At 46.2% G+C, this 21,300-nt stretch overlaps 1 protein-coding gene across 3 annotated transcripts in view; it reads right to left on the bottom strand.

Moving 5' to 3' along the window:
• The window catches only part of tle3b (TLE family member 3, transcriptional corepressor b), a 38,072-nt gene that overhangs the window by 4,160 nt on the left and 12,612 nt on the right, over nt 1–21,300 (bottom strand). The window contains exons 6-19 of one of the 3 annotated variants that reach the window (XM_062989963.1): nt 19,298–19,360; nt 18,969–19,073; nt 12,300–12,504; nt 11,449–11,465; nt 8,795–8,914; nt 8,422–8,472; nt 8,179–8,331; nt 7,197–7,329; nt 6,176–6,336; nt 5,893–5,969; nt 5,555–5,804; nt 4,397–4,644; nt 1,098–1,245; nt 807–957 (exon numbers count right to left, since the gene is read on the bottom strand). In XM_062989963.1, coding sequence (XP_062846033.1) covers nt 807–957; nt 1,098–1,245; nt 4,397–4,644; nt 5,555–5,804; nt 5,893–5,969; nt 6,176–6,336; nt 7,197–7,329; nt 8,179–8,331; nt 8,422–8,472; nt 8,795–8,914; nt 11,449–11,465; nt 12,300–12,504; nt 18,969–19,073; nt 19,298–19,360 — 1,882 coding nt within the window. The remainder of the gene's footprint in view (nt 1–806; nt 958–1,097; nt 1,246–4,396; nt 4,645–5,554; nt 5,805–5,892; nt 5,970–6,175; nt 6,337–7,196; nt 7,330–8,178; nt 8,332–8,421; nt 8,473–8,794; nt 8,915–11,448; nt 11,466–12,299; nt 12,505–18,968; nt 19,074–19,297; nt 19,361–21,300) is intronic. The other 2 variants (XM_062989964.1, XM_062989965.1) reach the window with 2 other exon arrangements.

Genomic DNA, 21,300 nt, shown 5'->3' with positions numbered 1-21,300 from the left:
AGGATGTGATCGTACCAGGAGCTTAGATAGACTTGGCTAGTTGATAGGGGATTGAAATCGTCCTCTACTGTTGTGCAGTTAGCAAAGTCATTTCTGGATTAGACTTAATGTTTCAACTTAATATCATATCTGATGATATCTAATTTCTGACTGAATCCAGCCTGTCAAACTTGATTAATTGGTTCATTAATAATGGCAACATGATTCTAAGAAACAGATCTATCTATTTCCTCGGCCGTTCCCGTTATTTGGACAGTTTTTACGCCGGATGCCCTTCCTGACACGACCCTCCCTATTTATCCGGGCTTGGGACCTGCACCACAATGCACTGGTTTATGCATCTTAGTGGCTGGGTACCTATAGTGTCTCAATTCAGTGTCTGCAATTAGCCTGGCTGCATGTTTTTGGACTGTGGGAGGAAACCGGAGCTCCCGGAGGAAACCCACGCGGACACGGGGAGAACATGCAAACTCCGCACAGAAAGGACCGGGACCTTCTCGCTTTGAGGTGACCGTGCTACCCACTTGGCCACTGTGCCGTCTGGTTCTAAGAAACAGATGACAATGATTAAACACTAAACAGTAAGTGTTGTGACCATTAAAAAAAGTCATCTGTATAGAACCATAGGATTTGTATTTAACAAATAAAATATGCCAGCCCAATCTTAGTGGTGCTATCACCCAGTCGGGCATCTACACAGACATAATTGGCTAATGACCATAGGGTGGCTAAGGCATCCTAGCCACTGGGAGCCACAGGACAGGCATCCAAGGTATGAACTTGCTGCAACATCTTGGAAAACTTACCACAGTAGGCGAATTTGAGGGAGAGAACACAGCTCTCATGTAGGTGGAGCTGGTATTTATCTGGTTTGGTATGGTGAAGAACCTCCACGTTGCTACTTTCCATTCCTACAGCCAACCACTCGCCAGTCGGACAGTAACCAAGAGAAAAGATCTGCAGCAGAAACGTTACACGTTAGCTCTTTGCACGGAATTATCTAGGTAAGACAACCATCCAATAATAACCAGACATGACAAGCGTGGACATCTCGGAATACGCCTGATTAAATTGGTAACCGGATCTGTGTGGTTTACCTGTGAGGTAAAGTCATGCTGCTGGAGCTGTCGTCCTTCCCTCAGGTCCCAGGAGCGGACGGTGTTGTCCAGGCCGCCAGTCCAGAGCTTGGTGCCATCGTGAGAGATGTCTATACAGCTGGCGCCGTCTGTGTGGCCCTGGAACTGCCTGAAAAACCAACAGTGATGCATATGGTTACTTTTGCTTAGTAGCTAGACCAGTGCGACAGTAGTGCTCATTGGTCTATCTGAAATAGCTGTAAGTGCTATAGTACTATAGTGAATACAATTGAGGAGAAAAGAAAGGACAGTGAATACTCTGGAATGACCAGTGAATTTGAGTTTACAGTACACAGGGCTCTAGACTAACTTTTTGCACTGGTTGCACTGGTGCGCCTAACTTTTTTTCTTAGGTGCACCAGCACAAAAGTTAGGTGCACCCAAATTTTCGACCGTATCGCATTTAACACCGCAGTTTTACAGGTTCACTTTTTTTTTTTAATCACTGTCCACACAGGCAATATTGACTTGTAAATAACTAACAATCTGGTCAACATGGCCTCGTCTGATGATCTGTTTGCTACTGCCTGCCACTGAAAGGCAGTGGGGAGAGGGGACACTTGGGCAGTGCATTTATCGCGGCATGTAATGTGTTTTATAGATGCATTGGGCTTTTTCAGCCTTTCAATTCAAAATGTATTAGAACCAGTCACAAATATACTATTGCCGGCCATGGTCTTCCCATGCTCTTTACAGTTAATATACTGTAGTAATTATACAGTTAATACAGTTAATTATAGTATTATAGACTAATTATAGCACACTTGTAAAAATTATAAAAATAATAGAGTAAATGTGTATGTACAGTGTATCACAAAAATTAGTACACCCCTCACATTTCTGCAGATATTGAAGTATATCTTTTCATGGGACAACACTGACAAAATGACACTTTGACACAATGAAAAGTAGTCTGTGTGCAGCTTATATAACAGTGTAAATTTATTCTTCCCTCAAAATAACTCAATATACAGCCATTAATGTCTAAACCACCGGCAACAAAAGTGAGTACACCCCTTAGTGAAAGTTCCTGAAGTGTCAATATTTTGTGTGGCCATCATTATTTCCCAGAACTGCCTTAACTCTCCTGGGCATGGAGTTTACCAGAGCTTCACAGGTTGCCACTGGAATGCTTTTCCACTCCTCCATGACGACATCACGGAGCTGGCGGATATTCGAGACTTTGTGCTCCTCCACCTTCCGCTTGAGGATGCCCCAAAGATGTTCTATTGGGTTTAGGTCTGGAGACATGCTTGGCCAGTCCATCACCTTTACCCTCAGCCTCTTCAATAAAGCAGTGGTCGTCTTAGAGGTGTGTTTGGGGTCATTATCATGCTGGAACACTGCCCTGCGACCCAGTTTCCGGAGGGAGGGGATCATGCTCTGCTTCAGTATTTCACAGTACATATTGGAGTTCATGTGTCCCTCAATGAAATGTAACTCCCCAACACCTGCTGCACTCATGCAGCCCCAGACCATGGCATTCCCACCACCATGCTTGACTGTAGGCATGACACACTTATCTTTGTACTCCTCACCTGATTGCCGCCACACATGCTTGAGACCGTCTGAACCAAACAAATTAATCTTGGTCTCATCAGACCATAGGACATGGTTCCAGTAATCCATGTCCTTTGTTGACATGTCTTCAGCAAACTGTTTGCGGGCTTTCTTGTGTAGAGACTTCAGAAGAGGCTTCCTTCTGGGGTGACAGCCATGCAGACCAATTTGATGTAGTGTGCGGCGTATGGTCTGAGCACTGACAGGCTGACCCCCCACCTTTTCAATCTCTGCAGCAATGCTGACAGCACTCCTGCGCCTATCTTTCAAAGACAGCAGTTGGATGTGACGCTGAGCACGTGCACTCAGCTTCTTTGGACGACCAACGCGAGGTCTGTTCTGAGTGGACCCTGCTCTTTTAAAACGCTGGATGATCTTGGCCACTGTGCTGCAGCTCAGTTTCAGGGTGTTGGCAATCTTCTTGTAGCCTTGGCCATCTTCATGTAGCGCAACAATTCATCTTTTAAGATCCTCAGAGAGTTCTTTGCCATGAGGTGCCATGTTGGAACTTTCAGTGACCAGTATGAGAGAGTGTGAGAGCTGTACTACTAAATTGAACACACCTGCTCCCTATTCACACCTGAGACCTAGTAACACTAACAAATCACATGATATTTTGGAGGGAAAATGACAAGCAGTGCTCAATTTGGACATTTAGGGGTGTAGTCTCTTAGGGGTGTACTCACTTTTGTTGCCGGTGGTTTAGACATTAATGGCTGTATATTGAGTTATTTTGAGGGAAGAATAAATTTACACTGTTATATAAGCTGCACACAGACTACTTTTCATTGTGTCAAAGTGTCATTTTGTCAGTGTTGTCCCATGAAAAGATATACTTAAATATCTGCAGAAATGTGAGGGGTGTACTCACTTTTGTGATACACTGTATGTGTGTATATCTATTTATATGTGAGTGTATATTTAAAATTATATGTATATGTTTGTGTGTGTGTTAGAGTGTAATCTTAAAGGCAGTGCATTATATTATCGGCTTTACTGAATCTTTTACACAGATTCCCAAAATCGCTTGCGGTGCACTCACTGCGTATTTTGACTACATGTATTGTAATATATTTTGGTCTTTTAGTTATTTTTATATTTTACTTAACGAAAATATTGTCGTGTTTTTACTTTCACTATCGCCACACTTTACCGCTAGCATTAGCCCCTTGCTACTGTAGAGGGTCGGCTCACCTAGCCGCTGTCCGGTGGGGATGCTGCGGGTCTTTTGCTGTGCGGTGGTGGAGGTGTGGGAATAAAGGCACACGACAGGGTCGAGTCACTTTAACTGTTTAGTCAGGACTTCAGTGAGCGTTACAACACTTTACACCGCCGAGCTCCAGAACCCCAACTTCCATTCTGGAGACATCCGGCGAGTCTCACATACAAAACTAAACTTACTGCAGAACGTCCGAACGCACGTGTATAAACCTGGTGCTGCATTCTGATTGGCTGAGCTGAATGTCGCTCACATATCACCGCTACAATAATGTCCCGCCCTTCGCTATCTCTGATTGGTTTAGACCATGTTATTGGCCTAATGTGTGTCTGGTTCTTTTTTCCCTCGGATGCCTGGTCGCACCGGTGCGACCTGAGATTTTTTTAAGTCGCACCATTGAGAAATTAGGTCGCATGTGCGACCAAATTGGTCGCACTCTAGAGCCCTGGTACACCACACACACCCACACGTCTTTGCTCACCTAACAAGCGTCTGGTTGTGCAGGTCCCAGACGGCGATGTTGCCGTCACTGCAGCAGGAGAAGCAGACCTTGGCGTCGGGGCTGATAGCCAGAGCGTAGCAGGCCGGGGCCGACGAGGTCAGCTCAGCCTTGATGCGCGGCGTCTGAGAAGCCAAGTCCCAAATGGTCAGAGTGCTGGCTTCGCCGCCCACGATTAGAGTGCGGCCGTCAGGAAGCAGCTTACAGGAGCGGATGTAATTATCCCTGTTCTGAAGACCGGAAAGATACAACAGTGAGCATAAAAATGGAATTCACTCGCATTAAAATATACAGAGAATAACTTGCAATTGAATATTATTTTCTTTGTTCCGACTCCCTGCGATAATCATTGGTTTGGAGGAGGCAAGAACTAAATGCCACAGCTTCCGGCAAGCTTGCAGGGCTCACGCCTTTCACAACAGCCATTATGAAGGTTACTGGAGAGCGAGGAAAAGCTGATAAGAGCTCGCAGCAGAGTGGGTTGAGGCTTTTAAAAGGTTTCTTCTTGCCGTTCCAGAGAGGATGCAGCACATTTTCAGATTAACAACAGAAGGTTGGATCGTTGGCTGGGTCGGATCGATAACTGGGAGCTTTCAGACAAATTAAATCACTTTATGATAGCCACTAAACAGCTCATCACATCCACGCTGCTCTCACTCGGGTGTAGCGAAACGCTGAAATGCTAAAACGCTAAAGCACCACCCACTAAAAGCCAATATTGTCGAATTCCATCCAGTCAATTACGTTTAAGAACTGCATCATCTAATAAAATGTAGTTTTTTTTTTGTTTAATACAGTCAGAGTTTGTGGTTTGACCTAAATGTCCTTAACATTAGGTCAGAGAGCTTGAATGGTGCAGCAGTAAGGCTCGCAAGTTAGAACCTGAGCTCTGCTAACGGCCACTGTGGTGATTGGCTAGTCCGAGGGAGGGAGGGCTGCAGGGATTCCTTCCTAACTGCTGCAATTATGACCTATGCTGGGTGATTAATGGCGCCTGCACAGAATAGAGATCGGCATGTGACTCTCCGTGTGCGATACGGATCTCCTTATGAACCTGCCTCGTGCAGGTGAAAAGAAGTGGTCAGGAATGGAAGTCAATACAAATGCATATTTTAACCCAGCATCTCCCCAGAAATTTACCAGGCAGTCCAGCTGGGACACGGGGCTCTTGCTGCCAGGCTGGCTGATGTCCCAGATCTTAACACAGCCCTTGCCTCCGGTGTAAACGTGGCGCGTGGGGTTGCTGATGGTGACGGCGCACACCACTTCACCGTGGCTGAGGGTGTTGATCTGGCGCGCGTGACGTGGGATGCCCTGCCCGATCAGCGCATCCGGAGGAAAGGGGACAGGCTGCATCTGACCGTCTGCGCTGACGTGAAAAGAGTACGCTCTGTTCGGGATGTACAGAAGAAAAATAAATAAATAAATACTGCACATTTAAACAAGTATATTCGAAATATGACTTGCTAGACACTTACGGTTTTCCTCCAGAGATGGACGTGAGGCCGGTCGGGAGAACGGGAGCCCGCATGTGCGGATGCGCATCGAATCCCGGCTGTGAAAACAACCACACGCAGTTATAAATAACACAGCAGAACATACCACAGCTCGTTCTACCACTTCAAACCTCTTCTCTTTGCAATAAGAACTCAATTTTTCTGCCTCAAGCCTATTTCACACTTACAGAAGCTCAGGCAGTGAACTGAAAATGCGATTTTAGCCAGGAAACAGAGATGGTGAACAAAAGGACACAGATCTTACCATGGGCGGCCGGCCGTAATGCGCTGCAGTGGCGGCTGCGCTCATCTGAGAAGGGATGAGGCTATAGACTCCGGGACTGGCCAGAGAACCGTTCATTTCTGGGTGATGGCCCATCATTGCGAACGGACTGGCGTAGGACAGGGGAGCTCGCAGGGCAGGAGCTGCAGACACAATTTAAAACGCATTGTCATTTGCATTGTCGCTAAATCAAAATAAACCAAACTGACCCAGAGTAACACTGGTGCATGGAACGAACAGCAAAGTCTAAACAAATCAGGACGGCACAGCACTGGGAAAATGTATTTTATTATGTTTTGACTAATCTGGAAATGATATATATATTTTTAAAATCACATTAAATAAAATTGGGTATGCTAACCCACTACTGCCAGGATCTGGTGACCCTGTGTTTAAATCTCAGTGGTGCTATCTGCCGGTTAGGCATCTGCATAGACACGATGGCTGATAAAGACTAGCTATTGCGACCTTGGACCTTGGGAGGAGCACTCAAGCCCAGGTAAGCAGGTACAATTCTGGTAGGCGGACCAGATCTGCCTTGTTGACCCCTATAAGGGACAGTGGTAGCCTAGTGGATGGAGCTTTGGGCTATCAACTTACAGATTGAGAGTTCGAATCTCAGCTCTGCCATGCAGCCACTGTTGGGCCCTTGAGCAAGGCCCTTAACCCTCTCTGCTCCAGGGGCGCCGTACAATGGCTGACCCTACGCTCTGACCCCAGCTTCCAAACAAGCTGGGATATGCAAAGAAAGAATTTCGTTGCACTGTACACCTGTATATGTATATACGACAAATAAAGGCGTTCTATTCTATTCTGTTCAATAACAAGGAGCAGGCAGGGACAACAGTGGTAGGTTGGCGACCACACTGAATTTAATAAAATCAAAACGACCATAGAACCTGAGGAAGGATAAACAGCTGTAACAGTTCAGCATGGCTTATTAAGAATCTAAATCGGTTTGCTCTAAACGATGTTGCTCTAAACTGAACATGTAATGTCTTACCCAGGACCTCCATGCCAAGAGGCTTGCCGGGTATAGGCCTCAGTCCCGGCGTGCTGCTGGTTCCTGGTGTGGGCGCATCATTTCTTGGAGTGGGAGTGTTGGACTTCAGGCCCGGCGTGGAGGATTTGTCGTTCTGTAGAAATCAGCGACATGGATTTAGAATTAGAAACTGCAAATGCACAAATCCAGCGAGAGGCGACGGCGAAACACTCCGCTGCTAATCCAGTCAAACGCTGGCAGCTTATTAGTCGTATGAAATCGAAGCTCCGCACAGTCCCACACAGGGAGGGACGGTTGTCGCGCCATTGCTGGCTGAAGTTTAGGCACTGGCTGTTTTAATAGAGACCTGCTAGGATGGACTTAAAGTTCAAATCTCAGCTGTGCTATCGACCTGGCCGGGCATTCAGCAGCCATAATTGGTTTTGTCTGAAGGAAGGAAGTTGACAGGATTTTATTACTGTCTGGTCAAGGCACCTGTTCAGAAACGGGGTTCCCATTGCTTCCCAGTACTCACTCACTCACATTCTTTCTTTACCACTTATCCAATCAGGGTCGCAGGGGGGTGCTGGAGCCTGTACCAGCTTTTCAATGGGCGCAAGGCACACAGTAACACCCTGGACGGGGCGCCAGTCCATCGCAGGGCAGACACACATACACACACCCATTCACCTATAGGGCAATTCAGTGTCTCCAATTTACCTGGCTGCATGTTTTTGGACTGTGGGAGGAAACCCACACGGACACGGGGAGAACACGCAAACTCCGCACAGAAAGGACCCGGACCGCCCCGCCTGGGGATCGAACCCAGGACCTTCTTGCTGTGAGGCGACAGTGCTACCCTGCTTCCCAATAGTACAAATTAAAGCATGGAGCCAAAGTCCAGCAGTTTAAAAAAACAAATGACCAATCCATGGCAAACCCCACCCATCCCATCAGAACTAGAGCTATGCACTAATATAGTATCACTACCACTAGTCCTTACATGAGGGTGCTCTTTAGCTTTGGAAGATGGCGTGCTCCCAGATGAAGCCACGGAGGCCGGGCTGTTCGGGGCATCTTTCTTCAGCACCCTTGCTTTGTCCAGGCCGTTCTCTGGAGGCGAGTGAGAGGGACTGACCCTCGGTGTGGCTGGGTCCTACACAGAAACGAATGACTGCTGGTTACACACTGATCATTGACGGATAAAGCTGGTAAAGCTGTGAGTAGTCTGTATTAGATTAGGTACCTCGTTGGAGACGTCGACTACCAGGTCGTCGCTTTTGTCGCCATCACTGTCCTATGTCAGAAAAGGATAGAATAAAATAGAATGCCTTTATTTGCCATTTATACATATACACGTACAGTACAGTACAATGAAAGTCATTCTTCGCATACAAGCTGGGGTCAGCCATTGCACGACGCTTCTGGAGCTAAGGGGGTTGAGGGCCTTGCTCAAGGGTTCAACAGTGGCTGCATGGCAGAGCTGGGATTCGAACTCTCAACCTTTCAATCGACAGCCCAATGCTCTAACCACTAGGCAAACGCAGTCCCTTAAATAGTAAAGAAAATGAAGTGCTGCATTATACACAAATAACAAAAGCCGCTTGGTGTCCACTTACATATCTGCTCATGTTCTCCTTCTCCTCCATCTTGCGTTTCTTTGAATCCAGACTGTAGTCAGATGAAGCCCTGTGCTTCTCGCTGGCCCTCAAGCTGTCGGACGGTGACACGGAGTTATTCTGGAAATAAAAGTGGAGACACGTTCGTTTCATCATGGCTACAAAGCTATACACATAGAATTAGATGAAACCATCCACCCTAGTGTGTCTTGATTATGTCTTGTTCCCCTATTAAAGACACTCTTCTCTTTTGATCTTTTGACTACCAACCCAATATTTAAACAGGTTAAGGCTCCTAGTGAAAAGACAAAACAGGGATTAGAACCAGCTGCCTGATATGCTGTCAAACAGCTCTGACCCACTGAGATATGGACTCCACTAGACATGTAAATGGTCAAGACGTTTGGCGGTGTCTAGTACCAAGGTCCTATAATGCATCATGTCTGCCTGTGAGCACTGTTAGCCCTTATCAAAGTCACTCAGGTCTTTAGGTCTGATCATATCTGCTGCATTTAGCAAATGTATTACAGGTATCTATCATCAGTCCAAGATTTGCTATGTCCCTTACGGTGACACATACAACTGATACACAATAGGCATTGCAATGCACATTTTGGTCCTAATGTTTTGGCTCATCAATGTACGTATATCTTTAAATGTATCTTTCATAAAAGCAATAGCCTTTAACATTAATTGTATATTAGAAACTATAATAAAGCAGCCTAATTTCTCCAAGCCCAACCTGATATTACTACTGACCACCAGGCTTTAGACAAGGCGTGTGTGTGCGTGTAAATCAGCCAGTTAAAAGTAAACATGATAAGGGGGGTTAAGGCCGGCAGTCCATTTCTGATAAAGCGCGGCACAGAGGAAGGCTGAGGAGGGGCGTCCACATTCAGTGAAGCAAAGCAGACAGGACAGCTGAGCAAACCGGGCCTAAAGAGAGAAGCGTAAATGTGGCAGTACACTTCGAATGCTCCGAGCCAACCCTGCAGCCCTCACACAGTCGCAACACGCCAACTGGACAGCGGGGTGCGAGGGACGTGATCCCGACCGACGCGGTGGAAGGGGCAGCAAAGCAGAACCTAAACCGGCTGAGCAGAATGAACCCTCCCTTTCGTCGAGTTAACCAGCCAGAGGACAGCCTTCCCGGCGCATCAACACAAACCAGCAGTTAACCTCTCTGTACATTTAGCCGAGCTCAACAGAGACGCAGCAGGAGAGAGCGAGAGAGAGAGAGTGTGTGTGTGTGTGTGTGTGTGTGTGCGCGCGCAAGTGTGTGTTCGTCTTGGTCCCCTGCCAAAACCATTCACTCGCTTTATTGCTTTTGGTGGGTCCATGGCAGGAAAAAAAGACAGGAAAGGAGCGAGGAAGACAAAGTGGGTGAACAAGGAGGAGGGAAGTGAATGAGGTACTTAGAGACTGGCAGCATGGGTATCTGGGGAGAACTGCACGGTGAAGAATCACAGAACTGAAGATGTGAAGAGTGAGAGGAAGAAAAAAAAAAAATGGAAAGGAGAATTGGCAGCCACGTTGGCTGGCCACCGAGTGGCCTTGTGGGCCTGCCTTGGCAGAGTGGCATACTCTCGGAACCAAAAAGAGGCACTGCCAGGGCGGAGAAGCCAACTAAAGCTGCATGCCAAGCCTAGACTCTGTGTCCCCTATTGATCCCGGGAATGAGTGTGGAAGTATGAGATGAAAAGGAGGATGTGGTCGGGCTGGGGAAGTCTCCTCTTGCACGGCGACAGTGCCAGACAAGTCCTTGTGCCCAGCCGTGCCAAGCGGGTTCAATGCATCTATTGTCGGTCTGATTAATCTAGGTTTTAAATCCTGAAATAATAAATTAAGCTCGACTAGACTCAACAAGGAAGAGAAGGTTTGTGTATGTGTGTGTGTGTGTGTGTGTGTGGTTTTCTTCAGGTTTAATTGGCTGCCCTTTTAAGGCAGGCTTAACATCCCTCAACAAGCGAAGCTCAAGCGGCCTATCAGATGACCCATGACAACAGGAAGGCTGGGCGGAGTGGAAAGGCCACCACAGCGCTAAGCGCTAATCAACAGCAGGCTCTGATTTCTGCAGACATGACTGCACCCATTCAGCATGTTGCCAAGTCCACACACACACACACACACACACACACACACACACACACAGGTTCTCTTATAGTCAGCTTACTGGACAAAGAAAATACAAACAGGCATTTGATACAGAAGGATCAAACAATAAGGGATTGCCTCAGGGGCTCTGAACCTTAACTGTCTGATGAGGAATTGAGGGGGGGGGGGGGGGGGGGGGGGGGTGTATGGAACCGGCTAGGACCAGTCTCTGATAGAGAGAAAAAGAGAAGGAGGTGAAACCAGCCGAGCACAGAGGACAAATCCTTCAAGAAACAAAGTCAAAGTCTGTTTTAATTGTGATGAAATTACAGCGCTGCTAATCCTCGACCTGTGCAGTCGTTCATTTTTCACCTGGATTAAAGGCGGCGCTGGATTAAACCTCAGACTCCTTTTCCCTTTTATTACTTTATTTAAAACGGCTTAGTCTGGCGGTAATGCGGGCCGGCTCGCTAATGCCACGCAAAGAGCCCCCCATCAGCAAACAGAGCGGCTCAGAGTCAATGTCAAGCAGACGCCAAGGTGCGGCCGAAGCTACTCACCGTGCTCGACTCCCGATCTGCGTCCGATCCGGGGGGGGGGAGGGAGAAGGAGGTTGGCACAGCAGGGGGCACAAAAGGAAAAGGGGAGAGAAAACACCAAGTTAAGCACAAACGTCCTTCACTGTCGTCATCTGAACAGTTTTCAGGCATAACATTATGACCTCCTTGTTTCTACACTCACTGTCCATTTGATCAGCTCCACTTACCATATAGAAGCACTTTGTAGTTCTACAATTACTGACTGTACTCCATCTGTTTCTCAGGACCCCCACAGGACCACGACAGAGCAGGTATTATTTGGGTGGTGGATCATTCTCAGCACTGCAGTGACACTGACATGGTGGTGGTGTGTTAGTGTGTGTTGTGCTGGTATGAGTGGATCAGACACAGCAGCGCTGCTGGAGTTTTTAAATATCCAGCCAACAGCGCCCCGTGGGCGGCGTCCTGTGACCACCGATGAAGGTCTAGAAGATGACCAACTTAAACGGCAGCAACAGGTCAGCGATCGTCTCTGACTTTACATCTACAAGGTAGGAGTGTCTAATAGAGTGGACAGTGAGTGGACTGCTGTGTCTGATCCACTCATACCAGCACAACACACACTAACACACCACCACCATGTCATTGTTAGTACTGGGAATCAATCTCCACCCAAATAATACCTGCTCTGTGTTGGTACTGACCATTGAAGAACAAAGTGAAAGCAGGCTAAAAAGGTATGTAGAGAAATAGATGGACTACAGTCAGTAATTGTAGAGCTACAAAGTGCTTCTATATGGTAAGTGGAGCTGATAAAATGGACAGTGTGTGTAGAAACAAGGAGGTGGTTTTAATGTATGTTGCTATGGTACCTCTGTGCTCCAGATCGTGATGGTTCTTCTCATCTTTGACCGGAAGGTGTGCCGGGTTCCCCAGCGCTCCGAGCGCAAGCAGACCGGAGCTGGAGCCGGTGACCGGGGGCAAGCCGGGGGGCTGCAGGCCTGACGGGTGGGGCGGCAGCTGGACAGGAGGACCATGAGCCGCATGAGAGAGGTGCTGAGCCTGGAGCTGCTGCTGCTGTGAAATAAACACCGACACACACAAAACAACTCCAAGTGGGTCGTGGGAAAAAGGCAAAGATATCGCAAGATATGCTGCAACCCGAACAATCTGAACACCACCTACAACGACATGTTTACACCTGGGGAATCTAGACCACAGAACATGTAAATTACATTCATTCATATAGAAAAAGCAAACGTGATTTGAATTATTAAGCTGATCGTCAAGTCGGGCATGACCAAGACAACACCCACACAGAAAGGCCGTGGTAGATAAATGCCTGCGCTCTTCTGAAATGCGGTTGGTCCTAAGCCCAGATAAGATAAGCAGGGCTGCTTCAGGAAGGGCATCCGGTGTAAAACTGTGCCAAAACAGATGTGTGCATTCTTCTACATATAGCAGTCTGCTGCTTAGATACACTCTGGAAAAATTGGTTTAGTAATATTTCTGCTTACACACACACACACACCCAGCAAACCAAAACTGATAGGAACCGAAAAGTAATTAAACAGTAATGGACATCAGGCATAACAGAAAAAGCCTGTGTATCCTGTACCGCAGTAAACTACTGTGCCATGCCTCCTTAACAACGGGCAATTAGCTGCTACACTGTGCTCTCATTAATTCAGTCATCAATAATGTTGCCGGGACACACAAAAAAAAACGCTTGTTTATGAGTGCGAAGGAGAGAGGTAATGATGGGGAATAAGGGGGAAGACAGCAAGCGAGGGCGGGCATTAGAAAGGTAATAAAAAGGACGACTCTCGCGTGGGGTGTGTGTCGTTGATGAGTACTGCACGTTAAGACTCATAAAACCACCTCATTAGAGATGCATCGCTTCCCTCCGGAGGTGCAGGCGCGGAATTAAAGAACCAATTGTCGAGCACTCCTGTCTAACAGCACAGTTTTGTAAAAATCCCACAAAGAAATGTGTGTGCACGAAAATCTAGTGACGGTTCATTAAACATGCACACACGAATACACAAACCTGACCGAGGGCTTTAAACACTGACCATCAGAACACCATGGACAGCATAGCATGGCACTCAGGGAGTGAAATATGTTAAACAGAGTGAAAAATGTGGAGTAGGAGACCGAGTAATATCATTGGTTGGGAGGGAGGAATGTGTAGATGTGTAGATTGGTAGGTAAGCAGATGAGATGGGTCTAAAGAGGTATGTATACTTGTATTTACCCTCCTGGTTTTGGTCTGGTCAGAGTCCAAATTTAAACCCTATAAAGAGTACCTAGTTTTACATTTACTGCAAACTAGCTCAGCAATGTTCTTCACTTATTTACACACAAAACTTCAGAGTGCTCAGGTGGAGCAGCGATAAAACACACTAACCCACCAGTGCTGAGATCTCGAGCTCAAATCTCAGGTCTGCTATCGGCCGGGCGCTTACACATACACCCGAGTGGCTGTGTATTTGTAGAGGGCGGGACAATGGTTTTATTTATAAATGCTGCGACTGGTGGTTGATCGATGGTGCCTGGGCAATGAAATGAGGGATGATGGAGTTCGGTGCATGACTCTACATGCGCAAAACTGATCCCCCCCATATGAATCGTGCAGGAAGGGACGTGTGACCGTTGCGACCTTCCACGGTCAGGATAATCACAATGGGGTAATTAGATACGACTAGATTGGGAGAAAATGAGGGGGCAATGCATGAACAGAAAATACTCCTTTGCCCAGGAGTGTAGCTGGATCAGTAGGCGTGCTTGAACAGGTAGAATAATGGATTCATCGCTATGTAGATATAGTTGGTTCAGTAGATAGCTGAGTATAAACAGGTGAGTTTGTCTGTGCGCGAGGGGATAGAATGCTGGGTAGATAATTACGTGCTTTCTACTCGAGCATTTATAGAACTGTATGTACGTATATATATTTAAAATGACATTAAATGCTGTAATATCCCAGTTTATAACACAAATACAAGACAGACATACACACACACACACAGGCTAACTTGTGTAACACTCATATATTTCAAATACAAAAGGTGTGCGTGTTATGGTTTCACCAAAGGCAAACAACATTCAAAGACAAAGCTTCCCACCCTATCGGCCAGCTTATGTAAAATACAGACCTGTCTTAGCAGGTCAAGCCAAATCGACATAGTCTTGTATGGAAATCTGGATTTGACACCCAAATGCGTAGCCACAGCATGCAAACAGAGCGCCAGGTTCCTCATTACAACAACGACCACGTCAATAACAAAGCCGAGCCGGTTTTACATACGAGAGAAATGTTGACTGATAAGTGTAAAGATTAACATTTACATTACCCCTAACAGATAACCACTACAGCAGCCGGGCCTTTGTCTTTTCAAACAGGTGTGTGGGCTTACATGTGTATGTATGTGTGTGTGTGTGAGAGAGAGAGCTACTCTCATTCTGTAAACATGTCTTCACTGTGTACCTAATGTGCAGCGACCATGTCATTACCATAGTTCATCTCAGGACTAGTCAACCATTAACACAAACACCACAGAGATGTAGATGCGTATTTGACAAACATAAACTGTTACGGTTGGGAAAAACAAACAGCGCACGGCTCACTTTAGCCCGTATACTTTCTCTCTATTAAATTCATTAGCGAGGTCACATGATCCAATTACATGTTCCTCGCTATCAGTGCTTGGCATGTTTCTCTATTCCGAGAGATGAAAATATACAGTAGTTTGTTAGTTGGTATTGCAGGTTTGGCTTTTGAAGCGTCACAGAAACCTCCAATATGCAAAGCGGTGTTTCAATTTTAGTCAACTGTTTCCTTAGAGCATTCAAACCAACCTCAAAGGTTCCAGATCTCACACACACACACACACACACACACACACACACACACACACACACAGAATTTTGTGTCATTCAAAACGAGCAATGCATTTTGCATGCATGCATGTGTGGATCAAACTCTCTACTAGGGCAAGATTTTGACTCAAAGTGAATCATCAAACGCTGATGGAACAACCCTTTCAACCGCACTCCATGAAAAATGCATGATGCAAGGTATGATCGTTACGGTCACATGACTGGGTTGTTTTTGTGTTTGACACACTGGTTACATTCATGACTGGACAGGTAATTACTGGTTACACAAGATTCATTAGTTTAAGTAGGACAATTTTGTATCTCCAGTTCACCTGGAAACCGGAGCTCCCAGAGGACACCCACACAGACTCCACACAGAAAGGACCCGGAGCGCTCCATCTGGGAATCAAACCCAGGACCTTCTCGCTGTGAGACGGCAGTGCTACCCACCGAGCAACCGTGCCGCCCTGAATGGGTTGAAGTGGTTCGAAAACAGTAAGGGGTGCTCACAGGCAGCCGTCTTCCAATCAGTGCTGCCACCTTACCTTTATCAGCAGACTATTCCTGAAAAGGCGCACCCTTGAGTTCTGGCATATTCCATTTCTCTTACAATCTTTAAACCCCAAACCAGTTTCATTACCAAGGCCACACATCCACCACAGTAACTCGAGCCACAATAACTGATTCGCGATCTTCTCCACAGCTGTGATTCTAGAGACTCAGAGTCGTTGAGATGTTCAGCAGGGCTGCAAATATACTAGTCAAGTCAAGTCAAGTCAAATTTATTTATATAGCGCTTTTTACAATAGACAGTGTCTTAAAGCAACTTTACACAATCCAGGACCAACAGACCAAAAACCCCTATTGAGCAAGCCGAGGGCGACAGCTGCAAGGAAAAACTCCCTTAAAATTACAGGGAGAAACCTTGAGAGGAACCAGATTCAGCAGGGACCCATCCCCTTTGGTGGCCTGGAGAAATTAATACTAGTGATTTTGGACTTCCCTCCCTGAGCCGGGCCTGCGCCATCTTGATCTGGTACACTAGCTGGATCAAGGCTGTACGAAAGCAAACACCTCTGCCTCCTTATATCAGAACCGATTCAATATCAAAATGTCATCTTCTGCCTGTGCAGATAATAAGTACAAAAACGATCATTTATAGGCAGTTACATAAATATTTATGATGAAGCAATGTCTAAGCAACCCCCTTGCTTCACACTACTCCATTTGAACCTCTAAAATCTGATATTATTAGCTCAAAACTGTTAAATCAAATGCTGCCCTTGTTCTCCGAGCTGTGTCGGGTTACAATAATATATATGCAGCTTCTCTTAAAGCTTCCAGTGCTAGTGAACTCATTGTTAGGGGTATATGTGGCAGCCAGCTCTTCACTAAGTGGTAAAACCCATTCAAATAAGTGCTTGAGTGCTACACAAATACTGTAAACAGCTAAGCGGATTGACGGCTTTCTATTACTTACATCCATCCCCCCCCCCCCCCCCCCCCCCCGACTAGAACCTGCTGGGATAATCGTACAAAACAACCCGAACCCTCATTTCATCTCTTTTCTTCCTTCTGTGAGTCGGAATACTGATCTTGTATCTTCACTCTCAGTCACTCACCCTGCTTTGCTCTTCACTTTTCTCTTCCATGCCTCTTTAAAACCCCCCTTCCTATCCAACATCCCCCAACCCAACCCAGCCCAGCCCAACCCAACCCCCACCCTTCCTCATACATAGTGTGTGCGTGTTTGTGCCAAACGCTGCTGGCTCCCGATTACCAGTGAATCTTTAATGACCCCACCACCCCTCCCTTTCCGCTCCCACTCACTGCCAGGGCACACAGATTGATCTTTTGCCATCTCTATATCCAACAAATAAAAGCTTGTTTTTTTCAGTCACTGTGTGTGTGTGTGTGTGTGTGCCTGCCACAGCAGAGCATGTGTCTGCCTGACTGCCTTCCTCTATTTTCCAGCCATCATGATAACAAGGAGACACTGAGGACGTGTGTGTGTGTGTGTGTGTGTGTGTGTGTGTGCGAGCATTAGCAGCACACCCCCCCACCCTTCCTTTCCAAGCCCTGTGCTGAATGGCTGTCTGCTAAATGGCGCTGTGGTCCCGTGGACAGTTGCATTCAGCCCAATTGGAGGAAGCAATTACCTTGAAAATGGGGGTCAGAGTCTTGCCTCATTTGCTTTAATTGAATTCCGATATCTGGCTCTAGCAGCCCCGACCCGGCTCAGGAAGTCCAAGCCGGAATCCGAGCCCCCGACTGGGCTAATCACAGAGGGGTCAGTGACTCTAACCTCTTACCTCCACTACACACTACTCACAGTCATTATCCTAACCCTAAAATAGCCCGAAGATCAAACAACTGGCACATGGATTGGCCTGTAATTGCAAAGGTCAATAAATTGGAGAAGCCCTTGTTGTTTTCCCATCAGTCAGGCAAAGGCTGTCGTATTGATCTGAATGTGGTATACGGTAGCACCACAAAGAAAAGGTGGAACATCTGCACACCAGTCCATGCCTAGCGTGTATTAAAAAGACCTACAAATCACAGTACTAAGTGAAATGAAGCTTTAAATAAATTATTCAGGTTGGAATTGTCGAATCATCTTTGTTTGGAGGGTAAAGGGATTGCTAAAGGCCTGCAATGAAAGGCATTAAGTGTTTCCCGGACAGTATATTACTGATGCCGGACTGTATATAGTATCATATTGCACAACCAATACTGTTATTAATAGCAACTATAATAAATATGTTTCATATTTATCCTTGCTTTATCCTTTTGGGGTGTTCAGCCTCATCGGAATCATTGGGCGCAGGAGACCAATTCATCACAGCACCTTGGCCAACCTTGGGATTCGAATCCTGGATACCGTAGTAGTGGGCTAGCACAATTTACTGCTGTGCCACAGAGTGCCTAGCTACATACAACATAAGATGTGCTCGACTTCCCATAGAACACCGACCAATAGAAAGGTGTATGCTAATATTGCACCGATAGTTAATACACATTCTACTTTAACCAGATGCTGTGTCCCAAACCACATAGTACAAACTCAACTGGCTACAATTTGCCATATATTGAAGCTTCACCCAGACCAATTTGCACAGCTGTAATGGTCAACCACTGACAAGGCCGGTGGAGTCTTTGACCCCACCCATCCAAAGCACCTATTTGATCATTGGAATGCTTTGATGTCTGTCTGACTGGAAGATGAAACCAGGCTTTAATGACTGGTGTGTGTTCTCCATGTTCATCTAATCCTCCGTACATACACAGCACTTTTACGTCAGACTGCCCATGTGCTTGTGTGTGACGATGCTGATTAGTAAATCTAACGTTCTCCGACGAGAATAATGATGGCATGAAAAAAACAAGGTGTCAAATTACATCACAAAGTAAATAAAAGTAAATCAGACCATTAATGGCGAAGGGCGAATCTGCACAAATCAACTCTGACCTTCTGGTTATAGCTCGTGCTGGATTTTAATTCGAACTTGCTCTGACCAGTGAGAGCTTCTAGGTACAGCGATAAAGATTTAAAGCCCGATGCTGATGAAATCGCTCACAGCAGGTTCAGTTCAAGGTCAGTGAAGTGGTTGCAGGTTCGCCCTATCCCTGGTCAAATGAAGGAGTAAGAGGGGTATACACACGGTGAGAGGTAGATTTGGAAGTCCACGTACCCCGATGATGGCATTAAGCTCGGTCATTGTCACTTGCTTAGCACGCTCAACAGCCTGTGCGACCTGCTGTTGGTGCTGCATTAAAAAAAGAGGGGAGAGAGAAAAAAAAATACCTCAAACTATTAGCATATACAGTAGTTTCAGCAAGGGCAAGACAAGCATTAGCATATCGACTTTCAAAATCGAGGGTAAATGCAGTGAAAAGTAAGAGCTTTTAGCTTAATATGAGTAAGTCTACTACAGTGTCTCCCAGAAGGAGGAACGCCTAAAAAAAGCTTTAAATAATAACATGTATTTACCTCTTGTGACAGAAAAGGCATAATTTGAGCAAGAATTGCATTGAGGCGCTTTGCAATCTCGGTCTGAAAGAAATAAAGAATTAGATTATTATACAACCATATAATTCAAGCATGTTATTAATACATCATCATCTGTAGATTATGACTATTGAGTGCCAGCAGGACTGGACATTATTGTAGTGCCCCTATACATCGATATATTGCCTGGTTACTTAAAGAATTCCATCATTAAACTGGCTGAAACGTAATAAGAATTGGCAGGTCATCCAGTACGCAGAGTACCGTTCATCTGTCCCGGACATGAACACGGGACAGAAAGAACGAGCAACCCGAGGAGCATCTGGTTTCCACCGCTTTCAGTCATTACCTAGACAGATTATTTCATTATGATGGTGAAATATGCTAATGTTGATTCGAGGCTGCAAGATGACAGTAATGCTGTCCAATTACCATTTCTCCATTTGCCTCTGCCGGGACACTGGGCACCGAGGACACGAGGACAGAGAACAACACAGAAGGTGGAAGTGATGAAAAAAGGGGGAGAGATTTGGGGGCGTCAAGAAGCTCGCGAGAGAGAGAGAGAGAGAGAGAGAGAGAGAGAAAGAGAGAGATAAGTGTGTCAGAGGGGCGATGAACAGCGACGCGGTGAACAAATTGATTATAGAAGAGAGCAGATGGCTCAGCAGGTGAAGGAAGGAACAAACCCGGTTCTTTCACTCCCCCGTCACATTCCAGTCATTTCTGGGTCGATTTGCCCTGAGGGACTATGACAGGGTGCTGACCCTGTCTTGATGCTGAAAGAATCAAGGGGACGAGGGGGGTACGGTGTGAGGCAGTGGGTTGCCCACTCCATCCAGCATCCAGCGTACTCATTCTCGTACTAATGAAACAACCACATATACATAACCTTTCCCCAATCGTAAGCATTGCCCACCATACACACACACACACACACACACACACACACATCCACTCACACGCCCACCCCTCCGGGGCCCCCTTTGAGCCTCGGTGCCTTCGTTCCTGAGCCGCTCTCCCAGGTTGCCCCAGCAACTGAGCCGGCCCTATCGAGCTCTAAGATCATTATGGAAATTGGAGCTCTGTTTGACCAGAGCAGGCAGCAAAATCATATTATGCACACAGTGGTGGGTCATTAAGCCAGATTTTCAGCCTGTCCGTCAGATCAACTCAGCCAATTAATGCGGATAAACGGGGCGAGGGGGGACGGGGACTAACAGCTTCTATTTGGGGAAGGGAGGGGGGGGGGGCGTTTTGACGTTAGAAAGGGGGTGTACAAAAATCAAGAGGGGACAATATGTGCCAAAACCATAGCAACGTGAACAAAAGTCATTTTTTCCAATGATCTATAGTAGAGATGTACCGATCGGGGTTTTTGGCACCGATTCCGATCTCCGATCTCCTTTCAGGGACATCGGTCGATAGCCGATTCCGATCGGGGGTGGGGGGGTGGGGGTTGTAGCAGTAAATAAAATAAATAAACTTAAAAAGAGCCTCACAGTGAAGATAAACCGCGCGTGTTTGTGTGTGCGCCTTTAGAAGATACGCTTTGTTCACAGTATCGCTATAAGTGATTCATTGATTCACGAGTCGATTCATTTTTCGCGAAGTGTAAGTGTCTCTTCTCAGTTATCTCTCCGTGTTTACTGTTATTAATTAAATGTCGTGGTTTTAAATAAACACCAGCTACTACAGAACATTCTGTGTTACTCTCTTACATTAAAAAGCTTAATTAAACTGCTATTACCACAGATCTGTAACCGACCGTCAGACTCGTTCCGTCTAAGGAGCTAAAAGTTCAGCAGATGATCCTGAACTAACGAATTTGCTAATGAATAAACTTTTGCCTCGGATTGGCTCTGTAACGTTTTCTGTTCTCATCTACATCACAAGTAAGAACCGCTCACGATTTACCAAAGTGAACCAGGAGTTTATATAACGTGCTGATAGAATCGACTCAGATGTGACCGGGTTGAATTATCTTT

The sequence above is a fragment of the Trichomycterus rosablanca genome, chromosome 27 (genome assembly GCF_030014385.1).
Source record: "Trichomycterus rosablanca isolate fTriRos1 chromosome 27, fTriRos1.hap1, whole genome shotgun sequence".
Lineage (NCBI taxonomy): Eukaryota > Metazoa > Chordata > Actinopteri > Siluriformes > Trichomycteridae > Trichomycterus > Trichomycterus rosablanca.
Note: the sequence above shows the minus strand (reverse complement) of the source record. Positions and strands in the feature narration are given on the sequence as shown.